Genomic DNA, 26366 nt, shown 5'->3' with positions numbered 1-26366 from the left:
GATAATAATTTATCTATCTTAAAATGGGGGTTGGTGGAATGAAGATATTTAAAGACAGTCAAGGAACAACAAATAAAAGAATTGATGTACCTATGGCTGGTGGAACCTCATACACTTCTTCATATTCTTCTGTCTCCTTAACTTCTTCAACTTCTTCATAATACTCATATTCCTCTGGTTCCACTGTTTCCTTATACTCTTCAGTTTCAGGTTCTTCTGGAGCTTCTTCATAATACTCAACTTCAGGTTCTTCTCGCACTTCTGCATATTCTTCTTCAGCTTCTTCTGCTGGCAAGTATTCCCCAGCCTCCTCATAGGTTTCATACTTCTCATATTCTTCATAAATATATTCCTCAGCAGTAGGAGCAGGAACAGTGATCTCTTCCTTATGGACAACCTTCTTTCTTATTACAGGCACTTTAAAGACAATTAACTTGCCATTATTTCGAAGACCGCATAAAAACCATTCAAAACAAAGTGAAACTAAAAGCACCCACAGATATCAAATAATTATAATACCTTATTCTAAAATAAACATGTAACCCCACTGGCATATGATATTGTTAGTCAGCAGAAATAAACTGGAAGGCATTATGAAAGATGATGAACTTTTTTGCCAAACCTGTCAGGAAATGCCTATATTTATTAGATACCAAATGCCTTTTCATGTAGCAGCGAAGAAATTTTGATATTTACTTTTATTTAACTTTACATTCTACTCTGCTTCGAGAGTTCAGATTAGGTCTGTCCTCATTTTATTCTTACAACAAGAATATATGAGATAGTGACAATCCCAAAGTCACCTAGTAAATTCTAGAATTGACTGGAGGATTACATAGTCATTGATTTACAATGAAAGAATAAGAAAACAACAAGAAATATACAACATGCGTTCATGGGGTTTTTGTTTGCAAACATTTGACATACACATTATTGACATATATGTGATAGACAATAAAGTATATATACCAAGTTTAATATTGTGGAGTAAAATTTTAACCAGGTAAGCATTGTGCCTTTCATAGGTGGATTGAACTTTTTTTTTTAGATGGAACAACGGGCACATTCTTTTCAAGAAAGACTTCCTTGGACATATCAGGTATTTTAAATTATGAGCCCACTAAATTATGAGCCCACAAATGGAGCAATAACTCTGCAATTTTGGGGAAAAAAAATAGCTTCACATAGTCCATATCATGCATGCTTTTGTACCACATGATCCTGTCCCCTTGCATTTGAATCAATACAGTTTTTTCTGCAGAATTTCAAAATATGATATGTACCTTTGGCTGGTGGAGGTGGCACTTTTTTGGGAACAGGAACTTTCTCTTCTGGAACAGGTTTGGGAACTTTAAGAATTGAAAGATAGATATTTTTTCTTAAAGATATTGAGCTTAACTCATCATGGGCAAACATATAAGACATCACAAGACCTACTAACATTGGTGTCTAATGCTTTTAAGAATAAGAATTCCAAGTATTGTCAACATTAATCTTTTTCATATTATTATAGCAAAAAATTAGATATACTTTTGGTTGATGAAGATGGCACCTCTTTAGGAACAGGCACTTTCTCTTCCAGGACAGTTTTGGGAACTTCAGGCACTTATAAGATAGTACAAAGGATATTTTTGTATATATTTTAGTGTCAGGTCAACATGGACAAACACATAAGACATCAAAACACTTTCAGTTACCAATATCGGTGCCTAATGCTTAAGAAGGAAGAGAAGTAATGTTTTTATACTACTTTTAAAAATGGTGAATATGCCATTGGCTCATGGAAGTGGCACTTTTTTGGGAATGGGCACTTCTTCTTCTGGGACAGGTTTGGGAACTTCAGGAATTGAAAGATAGATTTTTTTTTTTCGTTAAAGATTTTGAGTTTAACTTACCATGGACAAACATAAAATACCTGAAAACTTTGAACTACTATAGCAATATTTAACAGTTAAGAATATAGATGACAAGCAATTCCAATCTTGACATTCTTTCTTAGTATTATAAATATTAGACATACCTTTGGCTGGTGGAGCTGGCACCTTTTTGGGAACAGGCACTTCTTCTGGGACAGGTTTAGGAACTTTAGGGATTGAAAGAAAGATTTTTTTCCCTTAAAGATTTTCAGCTCAATTCAACATGGACAAGCATATAAGATACCCAAAAACTTTGAACTAGTGTATTGATGTCCACTTAAGAATAGATAATATTGGTGTCCACCACTTAAGAATAAGGATGACAAGTAATGATTGAAAGAAAGATTTTTTTCCCTTAAAGATTTTGAGCTCAATTCAACATGGACAAGCATATAAGATACCCAAAAACTTTGAACTAGTGTATTGGTGTCCACTTAAGAATAGATAATATTGGTGTCCACCACTTAAGAATAAGGATGACAAGTAATGATTGAAAGAAAGATTTTTTTCCCTTAAAGATTTTGAGCTCAATTCAACATGGACAAACATATAAGATACCCAAAAACTTTGAACTAGTGTATTGATGTCCACTTAAGAATAGATAATATTGGTGTCCACCACTTAAGAATAAGGATGACAAGTAATGTCAGGTTTAATGATTTCAGTCTAACTATTTTAAATGTTAGATATACCTTTGACTGCTGGAGGCAGCACTTTTTTGGGAACAGGCACTTTCTCTTCTGCGACAGCTTTGGGAACTTCAGGCACTTTAAAGATAGTATAGAGGACTTTTAAAAAATGGTCTCAAGGCAACATTGACAAACACATAAGGTATCACAAGACTTTGACCTACCAATATTGGTGTCTAATACTTAGGAATAAGGACTGCAAGTAATGTCAACATTTTTTTTCATACTGCCATTACACATATTATATGTACCTTTGGCTCGTGGAGCTGGCACTTTTTTAGGAACTGGCACTTCCTCTTCCAGGACAGGTTCAGGAACTTCAGGGATTGAAAGACAGATAAATTTTCTTTTAAGATGTTGAGTTCATCCCACCATTGATAAACAGATAAAGATGTAGCTCAGTTTTAGATTACTAATCCTGGTGCTTAACACTAAACAATATGGATGACAAGCAATTTTAATCTTAATGTTTTCCTCTTACTGTTATAAATGATAGATGTACCTTTGGCTGGTGGGGGTAGCACTTTTTTAGGAACAGGCACTTTCTCTTCTGGGACAGGTTCAGGAACTTCAGGGATTGAAAGAAAGCTGTTGAGTTCACCCACCATTGATAAACAGATAAAGCGTAGCTCAGTTTTAGATTCTAATCCTGGTGTAACACTAAACAATATGGATGACAAGCAATTTTAATCTTATGTTTTCCTCTTACTGTTATAAATGATAGATGTAGTACTTTTTAGGAACAGGCACTTTCTCTTCTGGGACAGTTCAGAACTTCAGGATTGAAAGACAGATAAATTTATTTTAAGATGTTGAGTTCATCCCACCATTGATAAACAGATAAAGACGTAGCTCAGTTTTAGATTACTAATCCTGGTGCTTAACACTAAACAATATGGATGACAAGCAATTTTAATCTTAATGTTTTCCTCTTACTGTTATAAATGATAGATGTACCTTTGGCTGGTGGGGGTAGCACTTTTTTAGGAACAGGCACTTTCTCTTCTGGAACAGCTTTGGGAGCTTCAGGCACTTTAAAAAGAGATGGTTTTCTTATTTCAAGGTTTTGTTCTTAGTCCATCATGGACAAATATAGAAAACAACGCAAAACTCTGAAACTTCTGTTCTTTGTATTTAACCCTTAACTGAAGAATATAAGTGATATATATTGTCAACTTTTTTTTCACAGGGTTACAAATTGCATATGTACCTTTGGCTGGTGGAGGTGGCACCTTTTTGGGAACCGGCACTTTCTCTTCTGGAACAGGTTTTGGAACTTCGGGGACTTGGAAAAAAAGATTTAATGATTTTTTTAAAAAAGATTTTGTTCTCAAGTCATCAAAGTGAAATGTACAGTAGAAGACATTACAAAATATTGAAAAACTATCAAACCAAGTATTGCACTGCATGATCAAGGAAGCAAGAAGCATGTAGACATTATGAAGGCTTTTAATGCAAGAATTAAAGAATCCTGGAAATGGCAACAATAGCCACCCATTCTCTTTTATGAAATAAAAGAAATGAAGTGGAGTCTGACTCTTCTTTCTAGGCTTTTCACAACTCAGACTGAGTTAGGGTTGAAAGTCTCCATTATTTGTGGATGGTTTCTGTTTAAATTCCTCCTGTTTCTGTTCCAGCCTTCTCAAATTCTCTCACAACTATTGATGTTGTTCTTCCCTTAACTAGGGAATAACAGTGACAAGTAATATCATTCCCCCCCCACCCCCGCCAACATGGTTTCAAAAATCAGTAGGAACAAATTTTAACTGGTGGAGCTGGTATATATTGGTATATATATTGGTATATACTGGTATATATTGGTATATATAATATATGGTATATATTCTGGAACTTCTCCTTCTGGAATAAGGTTGGGAATTTCAGGGACTTGAAAGATAGGTGTTTTTTTCTTTAAGATATAGAGTTCAACCCACTATAGACAAACATACAAGATATATAGCACAAAACTTTGAACTAGCAAGACTTTTGTCCAATGTTTAAGAATATGAATGACAAGTAATTCAATTTTTTTTCATACTATCATAAGTATATGAAGCATGGAATGGGCATGTCTTTGAGAATAGGCACTTTATCTTCCTGGACATATCTGGAAACCTTGGGCAGTTTTAAGATAGGAAGATTGTTTTTAAAAAGATGTCGATCTCAAGACAACATGGATAGACAATACAAGACACAGTAAAACTGTAAGCTATTAATTTTGTTGCTTCACATTTAACTGAAGAAGATGCATGACTAGCAACATCAACATAGTATTTTCTTTCATACCGTTTCAAGTTTCACATGTACCTTTGGCTGGTAGAGCTTTTTTGGGAACTGCTACTTTTTCTTCTGGGACAGGCTTGGGAACTTCAGGTACTTTAAAAAGAGATGGTTCCTTTTTAAAGGTTTGATCTCAAATCAGCATGGACTAGCATACAAACTTCTAGATATTTTTCAACAGAAATTGGTATTTAATATTTAAGAAGATGCATGGCAGCTTACGCCAACATTTTCCCCCAACTGCTATAAATATTCTATGCAACACTCAACAGATAGAGCTGGCAGTTTTTCAGGAACAGGTATGGAAACAAGGGATTTGAAAGAGATATATGTTCTATAAGATTTTGAGCTCAGCTCACTAGGGACAACAAACATGTAAGACTTCACAAACTTTGAACTACAGGTATTGGTGACTCATCGTTAGGCATTTGAATGATAAGGAATGCCAGAATTAGTCCTTTGTTATAAATATTAGATATACCTTTGGCTGGTGGAGATGGCACTTTTTGGGGAACTTCAAATATTTCCTCTTCCTCCTCTACTTTGGGAACTTCAGGGACTTGAAAGACAGTATGATTTTTTTTTTAGAATGAATATTTTTTATTTCAAATCAACACAAACAAATATGGAAGACCTAAAAGCTTGCAGCACTGGTGTAGGTATTTGAAACTTAAAATATTAATGATACGTACTGCCCACATCCATTTGTTTTCAAGATATTTTAAATATTAAATGAATATTTGGCAACAGCAGCTAACACCTCTAAGAGGAAAGAAACATTCTCACACATAACATGATGGCAACTGCAGACAATTTAAATAAAGCATTTAAAAAAAGATTTTGTTCATAACTTGGATAACATACAAAGCATCACAAAACATCACATGCTGATATTAGTAATTAAAATTTAAGAACGCCGCAGATACTGTTAACATTTATGTTTCTCATAGACGTATACATTTCACATGTACCTTTAGCTGGTGGAGCTGGCACTTTTTTAGCAACAGGTACTTTCTCTTCTGGAACAGGTTTGGGAACTTCAGGGATTTAAAGATAGATTTTTGTCTGTAAGATTTTAAGCTCAATTCACCACAAACAAACATGCAAGACATCACAAAACTTTGAACTACCAGCATTTATTTCTTATGCTCAAGAATAAAAATGACAAGTCATGCCAATATTAAAGTTCTTTCCAACTTTCCAAAGTTCTTTTTCAAAGGTTAGATGTACCTTTGGCTGGTGGAGCTGGTACTTTTTTAGGAACAGGCACTTCTTCTTCCACGACTGGTATGGGAACTTCAGGCACTTAAAAATATATAGGATTTTCTTGTTTTAAGATTTTGTTAACAATTCACTATTGACAAACGCAGAAGACAACTCAAGAATGTGAAGCATTAATCAGGGCATTTAACCCTCAAGAGAAGAATTATTGTGAAATGTATTGTGAACTTTGTTTTCACAGTGTTACAAATTTCACCTGTACCTTTAGCAGGAGGAGCTGGCACCTTTTTGGGAATGGGCACTTTCTCTTCTGGGACAGGTTTGGGCACTTCAGGCACTTTAAAAAAAAAGTTTTTAATTTTTAAAAATGATTTTGGTCTCAAGTCACCAGAAAATACTATGAAACATTGAACTATTAGTTTTTGTTGCCTAATTGTTAGAAATTCTATTAATGTATATATCACTATAGATCAAACAGTGTACAGTCACCATGTGCTTTACTGCTTAACTGTTTAACTATAATAGGAGACAGGAAAGTTTTCTTAGAACAAAAGGACATAAAATATATACTATAGATCCAAACTTGTAAACACTGCCATCTACTATCTGAATACTACTATAGTTGTTGTATAAAATATATATTCCAACAAAATATATTCCAACGCTAATATTTAAGAATATGACTGAACTTTAGTGTTTTTCATGCTGTTATAAATATTAGATATACCTTTGGCTGGTGGAGCTGGCACTTTTTTGGGAACTGGGACTTCCTCTTCTGGGACAGGTTTGGGAACTTTAGGCACTTTGAAAATAGTATGGATTTTTTTAAGTATTACGTACTCAATATGAACAAATTCCATAAACGTTTAAACAACTAAAATGCATATTTAGTACTTGATTGACAATGATTAATTACAAATACCATCAGCGTTTATTTGTTTTAAGAGGTTTTAAAGACAAGATGTACACTTAACACAGAGAGCTGTTGCCTTTACAGGAGAAATCAGATTGGTTTCTGGAATTCATTTGAGTTTTTATTTATTTTAAAGATAATAAGAATTCTTAAAGATTTTGGTTTCAACTTGGACAACAAACAAGATATAACAAAATTTAAATACTGACATTAGTCTCTAATACATAAGAATATCAGTGACAAGCAATGACAACATTTATAACTTTTTAGTACTGTTACAGATTATACAAGTACCTTTGGCTGGTGCTGGTGCTGGAACTTTTTTGGGAATAGGCACTTCCTCTTCTGGGACAGGTGTGGGAACTTCGGGAACTTTTAAAGATAGTAGGGAGGATATTTTTTTAAAGATTTGCATCACCATGGACAAACACATAAGACATCACAAAACTTTGAACTACCAAACTTCATGTCTAATAACATGGATGCCAAGTAATATTAATGCTAATGTTTCTTCATATTACTCTTTAGATAAGATATACCTTTAGCTTTTGGAGGTGGCACTTTTTTGGGAACAGGCACTCTCTCTTCTGGGACAGGTGTGGGAACTTCAGGCACTTTCAAAGATAGGAAGATTTTTTTTAAAAAAAGATTTTCATCTCATCGTGGACAAACACATAAGACTTCACAAAAGTCTGAAGTACCAAAATTCATATCTAACAACACGAATGACAAATAATATTAATGTTTCTTCATATTATTGTTATATAAAGAAAGCATACCTTTAGCTTTTGGAGGTGGCACTTTTTTGGGAACAGGCACTTTCTCTTCTGGGACTGGTTTGGGAACTTCAGGCACTTTTAAGATAATATGGAGGATTTTTATAAAGATGTTGGCCTCAATAGGTGCAAACATATAAGAAATCACAGACTTTGAAGTACCAAAGTTTTTTTTTTTTTAAAGATTTTCATTTCACCATGGACAAACACATAAGACATCACAAAAGTTTGAAGTACCAAAATTCATATCTAACAACATGGATGACAAATAATATTAATGTTTCTTCATATTATTGTTATATAAAGCATACCTTTAGCTATTGGAGGTGGCACTTTTTTGGGAACAGGCACTTTCTCTTCTGGGACTGGTTTGGGAACTTCAGGCACTTTGAAAAGAGATGTTTTTTTAATTGAAAGATGGTTTTTCTTTTAAGTTTTTTGGCTCAGTCCACAAAGATATAATATATCAGAAAGCTTTGCATTACTTTAGCAATATTGGTGTCTAACATTTAAGACTAAGGATGACAAGTAGTAGCAATGTAAATGTTTTTTCATATTGCTATTTTAAATATAATATGTACCTTTGGCTGGTGGAGGTGGCACCTTTTTGGGAACAGGTACTTCCTCTTCCAGGACAGGTTTAGGAACTTCAGGCACTTTTAAGACAATATGGAGGATTTTTACAAAGATGTTGGCCTCAATAGGTGCAAATATATAAGAAATCACAGACTTTGAAGAACCAAAGTTTTTTTTAAAAAAGATTTTCATTTCACCATGGACAAACACATAAGACATCACAAAAGTCTGAAGTACCAAAATTCATATCTAACAACATGGATGACAAATAATTTTAATGTTTCTTCATATTATTGTTATATAAAACATACCTTTAGCTTTTGGAGGTGGCACTTTTTTGGGAACAGGCACTTTCTCTTCTGGGACTGGTTTGGGAACTTCAGGCACTTTGAAAAGAGATGTTTTTTTAATTGAAAGATGGTTTTTCTTTTAAGTTTTTCGGCTCAGTCCACAAAGATATAAAATATCAGAAAGCTTCGAATTACTTTAGCAATATTGGTGTCTAACATTTAAGACTAAGGATGGCAAGTAATAGCAATGTAAATGTTTTTTCGTATTGCTATTTTAAATATGATATGTACCTTTGGCTGGTGGAGGTGGCACCTTTTTGGGAACAGGTACTTCCTCTTCCAGGACAGGTTTAGGAACTTCAGGCACTTTTAAGACAATATGGAGGATATTTACAAAGATGTTGGCCTCAATAGGTGCAAACATATAAGAAATCACAGACTTTGAAGTACCAAAGTTCATGTCTAATAATACAGATGACAAGTAACATTAATGTTAATGTTTTTTTATATTATTGTTTTAATTGGGCATACCTTTAGCTGGTGGAGCTGGCACTTTTTTGGGAACAGGGACTTTCTCTTCTGGGACAGGTTTGGGAACTTCAGAAATTGAAAGACAGATGGATTTTTTTTTAAGATTTGAGTTTAATTCACCATTGATAAACATATAAGATATCACAAAAATTTGAACTACATTATACAGGTAGTCCTTGAGCTTCGACCACGATTGAGCCGAAAATTTATGATGCATTTGTGCAGTACGTTTTGCCCCATTTTACGACTTTTCTGACCACATTTGTTAAGTGAATCCCTGCAGTTGTTAAATTATCAACTTGGTTATTGAATGAATTTGGATTCTTCATTAACTTTTCTGGTCAGAAAGTTGCAAAAGGGGATTGCATGACCTTGGGACACAGCAATGGTCATAAAGATGAACCAGTTGCCAAGCATCTGAATTTTGATCACATGAGCATGGGGATGATGCTGCAACAGTCGTAAATGTGAAAAACGGCCACGTCACTTTTTTCAGTGCCATTGTAACATTGAACAGTCACTAAACAAACTGTTGTAAATCGAGGACTACCTGTACTTAAGAACATAGATGAATATCAATCTTGATGTTCTTTCTTACTGTTATAAATATTAGATATACCTTTGGCTGGTGGAGCTGGCACTTTTTTGGGAACGGGCACTTCCTCTTCTGGGACTGGTTTGGGAACTTCAGGAATTGAAAGAAAGATTTTTTTTTAACTTAAAGATGTTGAGCTCAACTCATCATGGACAAACATATAAAATGTCAGAAATCTTTGAACTATGGTAGCGATATTGGTGTCTAATACTTAAGAATAAGAATGACAAGTAATGTCAGTGTTAATGTTTTTGATATAACTATTTTAAATGTTAGATATACTTTTAACTGCTGGAGGTGGCACTTTCTTAGGAACAGGCACTTCCTCTTCAGGCACTTTAAAAAGAGATGGTTTTCTTGTTTTAAGAGTTTCTTTGCAACTCATCATGTCCAGATGCACAAGAAATGATGGAGGTTTTTTTCAGGTAGAGGTGGCACTTTTTTGGGAACAGGCACTTTCTCTTCTGGGACAGCTTTGAGAATTTCAGGAACTTAAAAAAAATAGTTGGGAGAGTTTGATTTGAGGCCCCCATGGGAAGATAATAACAACAAGAATTTTCTAAGATAGCAAAGTATGGTTGAAAAAGTCAGGCATTTGCAGTAATGGTTAAGAAAAAGGACTTAGAAGTTGAATAATTCAGGGGACCTTCTATCAGGTTAAAATATTTGCAGATAGAAAGCATGTAAGAGTTTTTCCTATACAATTTAGAAGTGCAGCTAATATAATCCTAGTATACTTGGTAGGAAAGAAATGGTGAGGTTGTCTGTTTAGCCCTATCGTTAGCACAACAGAAGAATAAATCACGCTGCTGCCATAATAATTCTTTCTCTATATTCGTCAAAGTACCTTTTGCAACAGGTGGTGGTGGTGGCTCCACTTTTTTGGGAACAGGTTCAGGAATCTTCTTTGCTGGTACAACTTTCTTAGGTACCTCTGGCACTTCAAAACATTTTTTGTTCAGATTTAGATTTATGTGTCATTAACAGATGCAGTGAAAAAATACAGTAAGGCACAATCACTGTTTTAATGCATTGTAGGCCAGGAACATGCAAGAAGAACCATTAGAACCAGCTTTCTGCCAGATTCTACTCAGGTTGCTTGAAAAGCTGATGCTTACTTGGCATCTTTATTTGGAAATAAATCCAAAATGTTCCTTAAAACATGACTAGATGCCATATATGTATACAGCATTAAAAAAACCTCTCTCAAAATAGGCTCATTTTGATTTGCAATTCTCTCTATCATTTGGGGCTTGCATGTGTCCTAAGCCAGTGATTTTTAAACTTTTCTTTTCCTCTAAGGACCCCTTCCCACTTTAAAAAGATATGGAGGATCTGAAAAAAAGCCTTTGTTTCTATGAGTTACATTTATCAATATTTGCCATATTAAAAATTAAAACAGATACATTCGCTCCCACTACCGTTTCTCACAATTGTTTGATGGGATTTTAATATTACAGTACTTTGCAACATAGGCTGGCAAATATTTTGATTTTGGTGAGCCATGAGAGAGTATTGGGGAAACCCCAGGGGTCCCAGGATCACACTTTAAGAAACACCGTCCTAAATATATACATATTTTAACATACAATTTCTATTAAACTCTTTTTTAAAATGCTTATCTCTCTCATGTTGTTCTGTATTATAAAAAAATATTTTCATGCTGGTGTTTTAAATATCAATTTCCGAGATTGAATTGAAGTCTGCAGCTTTTGCCAACATATTTAGAAATCCATTCCATTGAACTCAGTGGGATTTATGACTAAGTAAAGATGCATAACATCAGGTAACATAATTTATTTGGAGCGTACATTGAAAAATACTGGTGTCTTTCCAACAGAAGAGGATATTTGTAGCAAAATAAAATAAAATAAAGACTGGTATTTATTCTGGTGGTATTCAATTTTTTTTTGATAAGGTGAATGAGGTTGATATACATTTTGTTGGCATGTCTTCTTCAAGATATGTTTGTTCTTAATTTTTAAGAAATGGTTTGTAAATGAATTGTCATCAATACAAAGACCATAAAATGACACACGTAAAGAACATGCAACAATAACATTCAAGATGAACAAGCCCTTCTTTAGAGAACAAGTTGGTATACCTTTAGCTGGTAGAGGCACCTCAGCTTCAATTTCTTCTTCCTCGAGGATCTCAGGCACTTTAAAGATATTAAGAAATTTGATGTTTGAAAACATATTAAAGAAAAAGAAGAGAAGGAGGTAGAAGAGCAAAAGGCAAACCCTACTGTAGGTTAGAGAATCATAATTACAAATCCACTTGTTCTTCCTGAGTATCATAATTCACTTTGAAAGTCATATTTGACACATATTTGCAAGTTCCATGGGGGAAAACAGTTGAATATCCATGTATAATTTAAAAGCACTCTGATGTACTTTAGGTGGAGGTAGTTCTCCACCTTTTTCCTCACAGATTGCACAAGTTAATTGGCAAATTGATTTTATTCAAAGAATAAAATAACATAAGAGCGAAGAATAACATAAAAGCGAAGCAAAGTGGAAAAGTGAAAGAATCAAAACTGGAACGGTAGAACTGCAGCAGCTGAACCCAAGAGGTGTTTTTACAAAACAGGACTGACAGAAATGATCAACTGCTTGTTTTGTCTTGAATGCCATTTGCTTAATATAGGCCAAGTGAATAAACTATAGAACTGCCTGCCTCACAAGATGATGTACCTTTATCAGGAGGTGCTTCTACTCGTTTAGGGACAGGAACACGCACTTCCTCTTCAGGTACCGGTTTCTTGGGCACTTTGATTGAAACAATACAGAAATACTTTTGAGTGTGCGGTTTCATTTTGGCACAAATCAGAGAAGAATAGCCCCAAACACACCAAAACACAGACATAAAGGCCACTTGAAAAGACTAGGGAAAAGTTTTCTCGGCACATTGTGTTTAAAAGCACACACACACACACGCACACATGCACAAAAGGACACAAGGATTGTTACATGAATTTGTATGTGTTAAATCCCAAAGTAATGTACCTTTAGCTGGTGGAGCTTCTTTCCTTTTGGGCACAGGAACCTTTTCTTCAGGGACAGGTTTCTTTGGTACTTCAGGTACTTTAGAGATAAGATTTGAGATGATTGAGGATCAATAATGTTATGGCACATTAAACAACACAAGCAAGGCCAGTTTGGTCTAGTGGTTAAAGTACTGATCTAGAAACGAGGAGATGGGAGTTCTAGTCCCTCTTTAGGCATGAAAACCAGCTCTTTAGGCATGACTTTGGGCCAGTCCTCTCTCTCTTAGCCCAACCCACCTCACAGGTTTGTTGTTTTGGGGAAAATAGGAGGAGGAAAGTAGTATTAGGTTCGTTTGCCACCTTGAGTTATTTATCAAAATATAAGTAGTTCTCGACTTACAACAGTTCATTTAGTGATCGTTCAAAGTTACAACGGCATTGAAAAAAGTGACATATGACTGTTTTCACAGTTACGATCTTTCTGGCATTCCCATGATCATGTGATCAAAGTTCAGATGCTTGGCAACTGGTTTATACTTATGACCGTTGCTGTGTCCTGAGGTCATGTGATCCCCTTTTGCAACCTTCTCACAAGCAAAGTCAATGGGGAAGCCAGATTCACTTAACAATCAGGTTACTAACTTATCAACTGAAGTGATTCATTTAACAACTGTGGCAAGAAAGGTCTTCAAATGGGGCAAAACTCATGTAACAAATGTCTCACTTAATCACAGAAATTTTGGGCTCAATTGCGGTCGTTAAGTCGAGGACTGCTGATAATAAAGGTGGAAGATGAATACATAAATAAAAAATAGAGAAAAGGACACAACTACATTGGATGCTACTACAAAAAAAATAGATCTACAATAATTTTCCATCCACTTAGCCAATGTCTTTACATCTCTTAAAAAGGAAAATGAAGATGAAGAAAATATGATATACCTTTCTCTGGAGGAGCTTCCTTTTTCTTGGGAACAGGCACAGGTTTCTTTTTCTCAGGCACGGGTTTCTTGGGGACTTCGGGCACTTTAAAGATATAATTATGTTTAAAAGTTTAGACTCAGAGGAAGACATGGGCATCCACAGTGGGGTACAAAAGTCAAGATGTTAACTATGGTTGTACAATCAAAGCTTCACTCCTTTTTATGTGTCACAGATACCATGCATTTAAAAATGAGGGAGAGGCTGGGCTTCGATCACGCTATGATTACTATCTTAACTTTTTTGTTTTCCTTCTGTAATGCCCCTGGTAACATAGTGCAAACATTGGTGAAGCCATATATTAGGTCAGAGAAGTTCCTTATCTCTTCTTTGATATATTATCTTGTTACATTCAGTGGAGGGATTCCAAAGTTTTTCCTACCAGTTCTATGAGAGAAACGCATCTTTGCACATGCATTTGTGCTTTGCACGCGCCTGATATGTGTTTTGTGAGCTTAAAAACTGCCCTCTGTGTCAGTGCTGGTGAAGTGAGCTGTTTTTTAGCTCAGCTGAGGCACAGCAATCCGCTCTGCTGCGCGATTCAGATGAGCTAAAAAACAAGGGAATATAGGAAACGGCGGGGGCGGGTGGGTGGGGCCACCCAGAGGTGGTATTTGCTGGTTCCCCAAACTACTCAAAATTTCTGCTACCGGTACGCCAGGACTGGTCTGAACCGGTCGAATACCACCTCTGGTTACACTCCATGTCACATTGTTCAGCAGAGCGTGAATAAGCGCACAATAGTGCCTACCGTCCCTGTCCTATTGTCCCCAATTATTAGTTCCTATTTCTTGTATTTAAACTTATGTTTATTCTTATTTCTATCATATTGTAAGCATTTGACAAAATAAATAAATGAATGAATGAATGAATAAATAAATAAATAAAGTAGAGCCCGCAACCTTCTGAAGAGCTTTCGGGGACTGAATGATTCCATACAACTCCACTAACTGACATCTGAATGACTCTGATCAGCAGAATATACACGAGTAGTTTCCCCATTTCTATCATTCTCCTTGGAATCTATCATCTCAGTTTACTTCTAAATTGCTTTTTTCACCCTTTCCAGAATGGTGGATTCAAAGCCCTTTCTGCTACATTCTAGGATATATAGAAATATTCTTTGAAATAAATAAGATGCCCAGGTACCTTGTAGAATGCTATCTTCCCAGTAAACAAAAAACTACTTCAAAATACATTTAAAATTACACTCAAATGAAGCATGATGCTTGGACAGGGTCAAAAGTGTCTTCAGGCTTTATGTTAAGGATCTGACTACCACCCTCTATTTTGGGAGAATCACTGAATTCACTGGGACTACTGTAAGAACTAAAGGTAAAGGTTTTTCTGTCAGTTGTGTCCAATGGACATGGTGTTCATCTGTTTCTTGGGCAGATAAATATAAAATTGCACTAGTATATTTCAAGACTTTTAGACAGAAAAGACTTGTTTAATAGGCACTGTTTCCAACGAGGAGAATTTTGGATGTAAGTAGAATAATTTTGGACAAATAAGATTTAAATGATAAGCATTTAAAGTTTAAATAGGTTAAATATTTTTGGAATGTTCCCTAGTTCAAACTTTCCTATTTGCAGTTTATAACCTGAAACGACACATGAATTTCAAACTTCAGTTAGGAAGATGAATGACAGACCAAAACAAATCTGAATAAATAAAAAAATCTGAAGCAAGAGTAAATTTGTAACGTATACATTGCTATTGCTTTTAAAAGCTGGTTTTTACCTTTATGTGGAGGAGGTAGAGGAATTTCTTCCTCTTCTTCATACTCAGGAACTTCTTCATAATGAGGTACCACTACTACCTCTTCTTCCTCATGAGTTACTTCTTCTTCATATTGTGAGACTTCCTCCTCATATTGTGAGACTTCCTCCTCATATTGTGAGACTTCTTCCTCATATCGCGAGACTTCCTTCTCATATTGCGACACTTCCTCCTCATATCGTTCCTCTTCTTCATATTGTGGGATTTCTTCCTCTACATATTGGGGAACTTCTTCCTCTTCTTCATACTCAGGAGCCTCTTCTTCATATTGAGGAACTTTCACATGGACCACTTCTTTTTTAATAACAGTCTTGCGAACTTCAGGAACTTTAAAAAATATGAATTTTTGAGAGTTTTAATTACACACACAATCAACAAAGTAAGCATTCATCAAAAGAATACTCAAATAATCATTAGTGCAAGAATAACATATAACAATACATAACAGACCAAAAACACATATTTATATCTTAAATATACCTTTAACAGGAGGTTTCTTCATTTTTGCAGTAATTGATATAGGCATTTTTTCTTTTCTGATAGCTCTCTCAGGCTCTTCAGGAACTTTAAAGATATAGTACATTAACATATAAGAACTGAAAAGGCTTTAAGAATTGCAAGACACAAAGATATATTGGCCAGACAAAATATACACATATTTGATTAAAGAAGATATTTGACTGTAGTTGCATCTCTTAATTCTTGAACAGTGCTTGCTCCTGAATTAAAAGAAGGTATGAATTTTTTAAATGTTTGATTTGTTAATGCATTTTTTTAAAAAAGTATGCATTTTTCAAATTTCATCAAGAATTTTCGCTAGTTACAGCCAGTCTTGTAGATATTTTTCCACTTCTGATTTGCACTGTATTGTCGATAAATAGCACTGAAGATAAGTCAGATATTTGTTTTGATATTGGGTAGAGATAGTTTTCTCTACACAATTTTTCCAGAGAATATCGAAGATAAGATTATTTAAAAATAACCAGCCCACTCAGAAGACATTTTATCAATATCTATCTATCTATCTATCTATCTATCTATCTATCTATCTATCTATCTATCTATCCTTATTTATTATTTCTATACTGTCTACCTTGCCAAAGCAAGTACTGCCTGTAGGTTAAATCTGTGGTGAAACTGCTGAGTTTCTGTTGGTCTTTTCTATAAGCTTCCTAAATGCTGCTTCCATAATATTTTTTCTTATTCCAAGCCATTTTACTTAGACAAAGCTTTCAGTATAGGAAATAGAACAACTCAAGCAGTTATTCAAGTACAAAAATTGAAAAGTGCAAAATTTGTCTTCTTAGATTGTTAACCTCTTCTGTTGTATTCAAAGAAAAAAATCAAACTATCAAGTACAATTATTTATTCTTTAGGCCATAAACCTTCCTTACTATTAAGAATCAGAACTCTCAGTGATTCATTTTATTATTCATTTATTAATTTTTTATTAAAATGTTATGTGGTAAATTTCACACCACAATAATATATATGTAAGATTTCTATTGGAAGTAAGAACAGACTGGAAAGCTTTGTTCTCTCAGAGAGATAATATTTTTACAAATAAATGATAAATATTCATCTTCTTAACAGATATTAAATGGCAGCAACAAGTTATCATTCAGTTACTGAGTTTCTGGCCCCTATGCTTTTCCTCATTGACATCATACCTGCATATGAAACTTCCTCCTCTGTATGAAGAGAAATAGAGACTTCCTCTGCATAACCCCAGTGCTCTTCTATGGCTGTTATTAAAGACATAGTATTTCACTTTAGAATACCACATGAGAAGGATCATTCAAAGCAATAAGAATTCCAGTGAGACGGTTGGAACTATTTGAGACTTCCTTTTAGAAATTAAACAGAAAGAAAGAAAACAGGCCTTGCCCATTCTCCTCATAGGATTTTAGAAGAAAGCTATTTTTTTGATTTGAGAATTCATAGAAATGTCTTTATATATATATATATATATATATATATATATATATATATATATATATATATATATATATATATATAGATTTTGCTTTGTATGAAGATCATATACCTTTTTCTGGTGGAGCTACTTTTCTTTTGGGGATAACCATTGATATTTTTTCTTTTGATACAAGATGCTTTGGAACTTCTGGCACTTCTGGCAGTTGAAAGAAAGAAAAACATGCCATGAATTTATGCTCTTCTCTATAAATTGTTGATGTTAATTATAGGACAGGGATAATAGGCAAAAATGTCCAGACAATGACCAAATTACTAAACAAGACAATTGACAATTCTTCTGAAAATGTCATCAGCCAGACAACATAGCATTTAACATACACTGAACAGATACTAAAAACTCCATATTAACCTACATCACTTACACAACACAGAACATTGATTTGATTTTAAAATTATCTTAAGACATACCTGTGTTTTTACAATACTGATTTTGTAGTAGAAATAGTATTTATTAATCATAATAAAGCATACCAAAAGGAAAACAAATAACTCATTGCAAAAACTTAAATCAATAGCAAATAATTGCAAGATGTTGATCCAGACAATACTTTTCAACAAAGGCAAGAACATAAGAGAAACAAACAAGCTAATAACACTTAAGAAGACTGCTAAAAGACTTTATTATTTCTATAATAACAAAAAGGAAATCCAAAATGCAACAAAGAGATCAGTAATCTTCTACAATTTACTGCCCTACAGATGTGTTGATTTCAACTTTTATTAGCTGCTGTAGCTAGGAATTGTGGAAGTGGAAACCAATGTATCTGAAAACAATGTTCCCACCTTAGTTATCAAATCAATTCATTCCGTTGATTAGCACTAGCTGACATCTAATAATAACTATTAAAGTTAATTTGTACCATTAACCCCAATGTTAGCTAATCAATTGCCTTATACTAAGTCTTATGACTTCCATAATGCTTAAAACCTTAGTATAGGGGCCTTTTGTGGGAAATATCTTGTCTTATAATTTAATTATTTAATTTGAATGACAAAATAGATCTACAAATAAATGGCCCTTTACTCTTGGATAAACTGCTTTAAAATGTAGTATCTATAATATATAGTTTTCCCTTACAAATTAACAAATTTGATTAGTATACTTATTAAAGCTACAGTCATAAAAAGTAAAACAGATATATAATACAAAGTCAGAACTGAAATTTATTTATATACAAATTAACCTAATATTCTTTGTTTGTTAAGAGCAAACCATTTTTGCAAATGTTAGGCAAGTTGCAATGTATCTTTCTTGGAAGGAGCTAGCTTCCAACTTCTGAAATTACCTGACTCATATAAAAAAACTTTCTACAGAATCAAACAAGTATTATACCTTTAGGTGGTGGTGGTGCTACCTCTTTCTTAGGTTTTGGAACACGGACTTCCTCTTCTGGGACAACTTTCTTTGGCACAACTAGCATTTAAAACATAGTTTTTTTAAGTTGATTTGAATTATTTATATATGATAAGACTTGATCAAATTACAAAAATACATTGTTATTAATTACAAACATGATTAAAAATATGAGTCCTCCTGATGATGTTCTATTAGTTATATCACAAAGTACTTTTGAAAGCTCCCTAAGTTTTAAAAGTAGTTTGTTGTTTTTTCTCCTAGAGGTGATCGTTTGAAAAATGAAACCCATAGGTTCCTTGCACTTTATTTATTAATTTCTCCTCAGCAATTTATCAACCTTGTATTGCCATCTTTTAGTTGCCAGTCAAAATTACAATATAGATACATGCTATAGAATTTAGAACTTGATGTACCTTTCTTTGGTGGAGCTTCTTCCTTTTTAGGGACAGATATTTTTTCTTCAGTAACCACTTTTTTCTTGCGGATTTCTGTCACTTTAAAAAATAACGAAGGTAGGTCAATTGCATGTATTTCAAATATACATAAATATTTTAAAGTGAGATAGTCGACTTTAGCAATCAATATTAATTTTTAAAAATTTCAAAAGGAATTAGACAAAGTGAGGCTGAGAGTTTGTCAATATTACAGGGAGAAGACTAAAGAAGAACCAGAATAGGGTGACAATGAAGATACTATTCATAAAACAATGTACCACAAGAGATAGACAGAACACATCCATGAGAGTTCCTTGCTTCTTTGGTTTATTTACCTTTGCTTGGTGGAGGTTCTTTAACTTTAGGTGGAACTTTCTCTTCAGGAGGGATTTTCTTGGGCACTTAAAAAAATATTTTACAATGTTGATTTCAACACAATACAGTTTTAAGTTCAATATATTCTGAGAACTAAGAATACACAAATTTCATTGAAGACATGTGAGGTTAGATTATTTAGGAACATGTAGTTTTCATAATCCATGAAAAAGAAATTAGTGTAAGTTTAAACATCTTTCTTTCTCTCCCCACCTTTTCTTCCCAAAATACGTGTTAGATTTGCTGGATAACAATTTCATTTGGCTGAATAAAAAAGAAGCAGTAAATATTTATACCTCTTGCTGGAGGGGCTTCCACTTTCTTGGGAGGAGCAACTGGTTCTTTCTTTGCTGGTTCAGGTCTCTTCCGGACCTCTGGCACTTTAAATTATATGGAAAGACAGGGAGAAAATCTTTGACACAAAATGTACATGAAGAGTTCAAATTAATTCATTGATAGACGAATGTACTAAGCCATGGCAGCAGCAAAAAAAAGTAAGGTATTATATGAAATTAATACAAGATGCTGGGCAGGTCCCAGTTACTACCATCTACATAAGAAGTAGGTCCTTCTGTTCAAGGCCAGCTTCTTATCCAGTGGAGCAGTTCCACTGTTGGTACAGACTCCTATCTCCTCCGCATATTCCTATTTCCACTAAATCTGTTCAGCAACTCTTCCAAACAATACTGACATACTACCAGAGGAAGGGGTCAAATGGAAAAGATTGTTTCATCCTGAGGTGTCAGTTGAGTGAAACTGTTTAGACTACAAATAGGGGGGAATGCTGGTTCTAAGCCAAAATTGCCAAAGATATTTTACTTCTAAAATTTGAAAGTAAGTAGTTGCTACTCAAAAAAGAATCACCCTGCTAAAAGGGCTATACTGTAACAAAGAACACACAAACACACAGAGACAAAAAAAGAAACATGTAAATTAAGCTACCTTTATATGTGAAGAAGTTAATGAGATACCTTTAACTGGTGGCACTTCTTCGTGAACAGTAATATGCACTTCCTCCTCAGCATAGTAGGCCTCTTCTGTCAATGTAAAAGCATTGCTTAGAATAAATAGTTGGAATAAGAAAATTAGCAAAAGGAAAAATGAGTAAGAGTTACAAATTTGCTTCATTCACTGGACTGTATGCTATGCTTTTTCATGTTGTCTGCAAATGTATTCCCCAGTAGGACATAATGCATTGACAATTCAAAGAAATTAATGCCACATATATTTACAACTTGCAGAATGAAGGATCAATTATTTATGAGTCACATGCATTTATGTATACTGTGTGAGGGAATATCCACACATTGGGCCAGTTCAGACCCTGAAATGTTAAATAAGTTGTCAATGCCTGGAATGTACTACCTGACTCTGTGGTTTCTTCCCCAAACCCCCAAAACTTTAACCTTAGACTGTCTACTGTTGACCTCACCCCATTCCTAAGAGGTCTGTGAGGGGCATGCATAAGCGCACCAATGTGCCTATCGTCCCTGTCCTACTGTCCCCTTTTATTCGTACCCATTTCATGTAATTATAATCATGTTCTAATTATATCTGTTATCTAATACATGCTTGATAAATAAATGAATGAATGAATGAATGAATGAATGAATAAACAAACAAACAAACAAATAAAGTGTCCATATCCTAGAGTCATTGGCTAACCAAGATTAAGATTCAGGAAGGTGTCTCAGAATGTCTTACATTGCATGTACGTGCACACATGGGTTAATTCTTTATTAAGTCCCTTGCTTATAAGATTCACTAACCTAAAACAACAGCAATAACAACAACAACAACAAATTTATCAGACTTGAATACCCTGATTCTACAAAAAACCACCCTACTTGGAACAGCTTATATCCGCTGACGCTAACTTAACAGTTCCTAGGTCCTTGGTTAGGACTCGAACTGTTGAGCTACCAACCTGCCCCAAAGGCTGTGAATCTCACTAAAGATTTAATAATAATAATAATAATAATAATAATAATAATAATAATAATAATAATAATGCCTATCCCAGGTCTTTGGTAAGGACTTGATGGGTGGACAAAAATCTAAACATCTGGCCGACTGTGCAATGTTCAATAACAACAACATCAATAATAATGATGGTGATAATGCTGTATCATATTTAATATATTTTGCCTCTCTGAAATAAATGAATGTGGTGAAAAGAGTAAGAAACACACCCTTGCTGTTACAATTGGGTTAGAAAGGGTATGAACATGCAGCATAAATAAGGAATGGTGGAACCTCAGATTTGGAGAAACCACCTGAATGTATGTTATACCCTCAAGATAAAAACATGAATAGCCAGGAGACAAACCAAAGGAGGGGAAATGGAACAAAGGAACGGAAGTCTCCTTCTTCTAGAAAGGAGAGAAGTTGGAAATGTGTTCTATGTTAATATTTTGGTAATGCTATATATATGGAGAAATCAACTACATTGAGTTCAATATGACTTATTCCCAAATAATTATATACAGGATTGCAGCTCACCCTATTTTTAAGATATGCAAGATTAATTTTTAAGGGTGCCTTTTTTCCTGCATTCTGTTACTGGACTCTGTATAGCCACAAGATGAACTGTATTTGTGAAGATTTTCCTGTTCTTTGTTCTTAGGGTACTAAAAGGAAAACATTTGTAATACTATATTTTCATATGACAGTTATTTAAGAATAATAAAGGCCCTTTCAGATGAAATGTTGCTATGGTCTAGCATACAAGTGGTGCAGGGCACTATTACCATCTGTTGTCTGTATCTATAGTGAAACAGAATGACTACATAAAGGAAGGAAGTCTTATTATGCAGAGATGTACTGTAGGTAACAGCTACACCATTTGGAATCAGACGTGCATGTAGGATTTGAAGCATCAAGGCTTCTCTACAAATGCATTGCTTTACATATGTATACATTCAGATGGGAAAGCAAGATTCAAGAAAACAATGTCTTTTAAACAGACTTTAAGAATGATTTAGAAACTGATGTGCTCCTGATATAAAATATCCATCCAGATCAAAATAAGGAAGAAGATGCAGATGTTCTTAAACACATTGTTTTAAACTTCTGTTTGTAATCAAACTATTCACTTGAGTGACACAAAACATATAATAATTAATGGATTTGATTGATTTGATTTGTGGATGGATTTAATTTCAAGATGGCACTAATGTGGTAATGGCAGTTATGCTACTGCTGGAAATATGATAATTATTTTGCTTTTTGAATAGTACACTACCTGTTACTTCTGAAATTTCCTCCTCTTCCTCGTAAGAGACTTCTTCTTCCCTGTCATAAGAAATGGGGAGTTCTTCTACTTCTTCCACTTCTTCCACTTCTTCTTCCTCCACTTCTTCTTCCCATTTCTCCACTGTGGAGTTTTAAATGATGAATTTAATATTATTATGGAATAGGATACTGCATTATATTTCCACTCTTGTTAGGGAAATGTATTAATTTTCAGAAGAACTTCAATTGGACTGAGTAGAGAGAAATCTGCAAATCCACATTTGAATGAAAATCATTTTTCTAAATACAATTAAATGAATGTCAAATTTAATCTCAGTGCCTTGACTCAGTTTGGGAAAATTTAAATATTTTTAGAGATTTATTTGCCCTTCTATGACCTCTCCCCTAATTATAGAATCTCATAGTAATGTCATCATTTAATAATTATTCTCTGAAAAAAGTGGGATTGGATTTTTTGCTTATGGCTCATGAATGAATGAATTCTTTATTGACCAAGTGTGATTAGACACACAAGGAATTTATCTTGGTACATATGCTCTCAGTGTACTTAAAAAGAAAAGATACATTCATCAAGAATCACAAGGTACAATACTTAATGATAGTCATATGGTACAAATAAACAATCGAAGCTATAGCTCATAGCTATAAACCAAATATCCAATATCCTAATAATCATTTTTATTAAGGGTGATTAGCCATAAACAAAAACTCCAATCTTGCCTTTTTCAGGGAACAAATATCATATGATGACAGTACTAAGAGATTCCACAATTAGGAAAAATTATCTATCTATCTATCTATCTATCTATCTATCTATCTATCTATCTATCTATCTATCTATCTATCTATCAGCTATAGTCTATCTATCTTCTTTCTATAAAAAGGAATAGAATAGAATAGAATAGAATGGAATGGAATGGAATTCTTTATTGGCTAAGTGTGATTGTATACACAAGGAATTTGCCTATCTGTCTATCATATAGCTTTATGATAGAATGATACATTGGTGATAAAATAGATAAATAAAATAGATAATAAAATAGTCAAAAAATAGAGTGATAATAAAAGATAGATTCATCTATCATCTTTCATTAGTAGAAATTTTCTAGTCTTGTAAACATAATAAAAACATTTTTTTAAAAAAACTACTCCATATCCAGATAAGCTTCTTCATCTTCTTAAACACTTGAGAAAGATTATGGAGAATCATTTTCATACCTTTGTAGAGCCACATAAATTTTCTATTAGTGTTTACATAAGCACTCCGAGAACAACAGTTTTGGATGTTCACTTTCTGCTCATGGTTTCTCAGATCCAAAGACCGCCCCCCCCAAAGCACACAGAATACACATATAATAGAGCACACACATATTCACACAAAAATGCATAAATGTGTCAGAACATTTTAATGGGGATGGGGTGGATTATGTTCAGATAAAGTCATGGAACAAAACTGGAAAAAATGTTACTTTCTCCAAGGACCTTGGTCACATACAAGGGTGTTCCAATGATACACAAATCCAAAACAGAAACAAACTATTTAGGTTAAAAGAAGCAGAGAAAACCAGAGCAAGCAGGCAATTATTTAGTTACGAAAGTGTCCAAAAAAGTGAAGAAAATAGGTCATAGTTCCAATTATTTGTAAAGATACCTTTAGGTAAAGGAGCTTCCATTCTTTTAGAAATGGTAACAGATACTGTTTCTTCAGAAACAAACATTTTCTCTTCTACAACAGCCCTCTTAGGCATCCCAGGCACTTTAAAAGACATTAAATGTGCACAGATTTAACTAGAATACATACATTCCTGGCAGATGAGCGCAACTATTTTCACTATTTATTTAAGAGTTTAAAGTGAGAAGAGAACTGAACAGTACTTTTGAATATGAAATGTACAAATAAAAGCTAAGCAGCAATACAAAATGAATACAAATAAAGCCCACCTCCTCACCTCCCATTATCTACGCAACAACGTAGTTACTAGCAATATGCATGATACAAAGTGCAAGACATGGAACACACACAATAAGAAAAGACACTCTTTGATATGATCAGGTTATTCCGACAATATCCCAAGATATACCTTTAGGTGGAGAGGGTTCAACTCTTTTAGGCACTGCAACGGTTACTTTTTCCTCAACAATTACTTCCTTTGGCACCTTGGGCACTTTAAAGAGATGGTTGAGTCTCATTTTAGAATTTCCAATGGTAACAGAAGTGCATATCAATTAATGCATATCAAATAGAAAATTACAGTCAAGAAGACAGAGAATAACAATTGAACAGTGAGGTAAACCCCAGATGTTTTTTCTTCTTTTTAAATTTTATTTGCACCCAAAGGAAGGTATTATACCTTTTGCTGGAGGGACTTCTTTTTTACGGAGTTGAGGTACTTTTTCCTCAGGAACTGCTTTCTTGGGCTCCTCAGGTACTATTAAAAGAAACACATAGAAGAATATGTAGAATCTTCAAAACATAATTATGATAAACCCTAACCTTGTACAATTATAAACAAACCTGAGCATTGGACTCAAGTGAACTGTGATGTGACTGAACACCCATACGTTAAGGTAAAAATACCTTAAGAGATCATTAAAAGAAATTGCCTCTTTTTAATACAGGCATATTCTTTTACCTTTAGCAGGAGGAACCTCTTTTTTCTTTGGAACGGCAAGTTTTTCTTCCGGAACAATTTTCTTAGGTACCTCTGGCACTTTAAAACAGATTTTAAAACACCAAAATTTAATATAATTTTTTAAAAAGTTGTGAGCTTGCCAAGTATAATAATGTGAATGGATTCTTAATTAAATCACAGCCAAATGGAGAAACCTCATTTACTATGCCTTCTCTATAAGAGGTTAATAAGTAGTTCATCCCATCTCTGATATCTATAATAGTATTTGGATATATCACGAGTGCCTTCTGACATATTTAGTTCACCTACTGGTAGTAGTTCCAGCTTCTGGTGTCTAAGTAAAAAATAATAATTGTTTATGAAGACAACTAACTAACAAAGACAATATTGCTTGGATGATACAGTACAAAAAACAAGTATACTTGTAACACAGTAGCACTATCAGTTGAGGGATCACAGATCAATTCTGAATATGTGCCATAAGATAAATATCTGAACCAATAAAATATACCAATATAATATCTTTTTAAAAATTATGTTACATACCTTTAGCAGGTGGTTCCACTTTTTTAGGAACTGGAACAGGCACTTTTTCCTCTGGTACTGGCTTTGGCACTTCAGGCACTTCAAAGATATTAAAAGTAAAAATGAGAAATCCATGGCTATGTATCAACAGTCTTCAATGGTTAGTCATTTACCAATAGACTTATATACCGCTTCACAGTGAAATTTATAGCCCTCTCAATTTATATATTAAAGTGTAATAAAATCTGGC

The 26366-nt window shown here is 34.1% G+C and overlaps 1 protein-coding gene across 1 annotated transcript in view; it reads right to left on the bottom strand.

Moving 5' to 3' along the window:
• Positions 1 to 26366, bottom strand: part of TTN (titin) — a 311277-nt gene that overhangs the window by 155391 nt on the left and 129520 nt on the right. Inside the window, exons 121-162 of the mRNA XM_087950422.1 lie at positions 26138 to 26215; positions 25592 to 25669; positions 25310 to 25387; positions 25040 to 25123; positions 24610 to 24714; positions 22948 to 23079; positions 20675 to 20740; positions 20000 to 20083; positions 19664 to 19729; positions 19308 to 19388; positions 18871 to 18951; positions 17587 to 17673; positions 17210 to 17284; positions 16020 to 16103; positions 15501 to 15866; positions 13719 to 13802; positions 12796 to 12873; positions 12484 to 12558; positions 11892 to 11948; positions 10635 to 10727; positions 9812 to 9877; positions 9193 to 9258; positions 8953 to 9027; positions 8683 to 8757; positions 8377 to 8451; positions 8107 to 8181; positions 7799 to 7873; positions 7559 to 7633; positions 7314 to 7391; positions 6834 to 6908; positions 6369 to 6443; positions 6116 to 6190; positions 5857 to 5922; positions 5367 to 5444; positions 4913 to 4981; positions 3816 to 3890; positions 3563 to 3637; positions 3108 to 3173; positions 2609 to 2683; positions 2021 to 2083; positions 1284 to 1349; positions 91 to 417 (exon numbers count right to left, since the gene is read on the bottom strand). Coding sequence (XP_087806548.1) covers positions 91 to 417; positions 1284 to 1349; positions 2021 to 2083; positions 2609 to 2683; positions 3108 to 3173; positions 3563 to 3637; positions 3816 to 3890; positions 4913 to 4981; positions 5367 to 5444; positions 5857 to 5922; positions 6116 to 6190; positions 6369 to 6443; positions 6834 to 6908; positions 7314 to 7391; positions 7559 to 7633; positions 7799 to 7873; positions 8107 to 8181; positions 8377 to 8451; positions 8683 to 8757; positions 8953 to 9027; positions 9193 to 9258; positions 9812 to 9877; positions 10635 to 10727; positions 11892 to 11948; positions 12484 to 12558; positions 12796 to 12873; positions 13719 to 13802; positions 15501 to 15866; positions 16020 to 16103; positions 17210 to 17284; positions 17587 to 17673; positions 18871 to 18951; positions 19308 to 19388; positions 19664 to 19729; positions 20000 to 20083; positions 20675 to 20740; positions 22948 to 23079; positions 24610 to 24714; positions 25040 to 25123; positions 25310 to 25387; positions 25592 to 25669; positions 26138 to 26215 — 3777 coding nt within the window. The remainder of the gene's footprint in view (positions 1 to 90; positions 418 to 1283; positions 1350 to 2020; positions 2084 to 2608; positions 2684 to 3107; positions 3174 to 3562; positions 3638 to 3815; positions 3891 to 4912; positions 4982 to 5366; positions 5445 to 5856; positions 5923 to 6115; positions 6191 to 6368; positions 6444 to 6833; positions 6909 to 7313; positions 7392 to 7558; positions 7634 to 7798; positions 7874 to 8106; positions 8182 to 8376; positions 8452 to 8682; positions 8758 to 8952; positions 9028 to 9192; positions 9259 to 9811; positions 9878 to 10634; positions 10728 to 11891; positions 11949 to 12483; positions 12559 to 12795; positions 12874 to 13718; positions 13803 to 15500; positions 15867 to 16019; positions 16104 to 17209; positions 17285 to 17586; positions 17674 to 18870; positions 18952 to 19307; positions 19389 to 19663; positions 19730 to 19999; positions 20084 to 20674; positions 20741 to 22947; positions 23080 to 24609; positions 24715 to 25039; positions 25124 to 25309; positions 25388 to 25591; positions 25670 to 26137; positions 26216 to 26366) is intronic.

Source organism: Notechis scutatus, chromosome 1, assembly GCF_049901735.1.
Source record: "Notechis scutatus isolate UNSWTSFEM ecotype Mainland chromosome 1, rNotScu1.2, whole genome shotgun sequence".
Taxonomy (NCBI): domain Eukaryota; kingdom Metazoa; phylum Chordata; class Lepidosauria; order Squamata; family Elapidae; genus Notechis; species Notechis scutatus.
The sequence above is the reverse complement of the archived record's forward strand: the minus strand, read 5'-3'. Positions and strand labels throughout refer to the sequence as shown.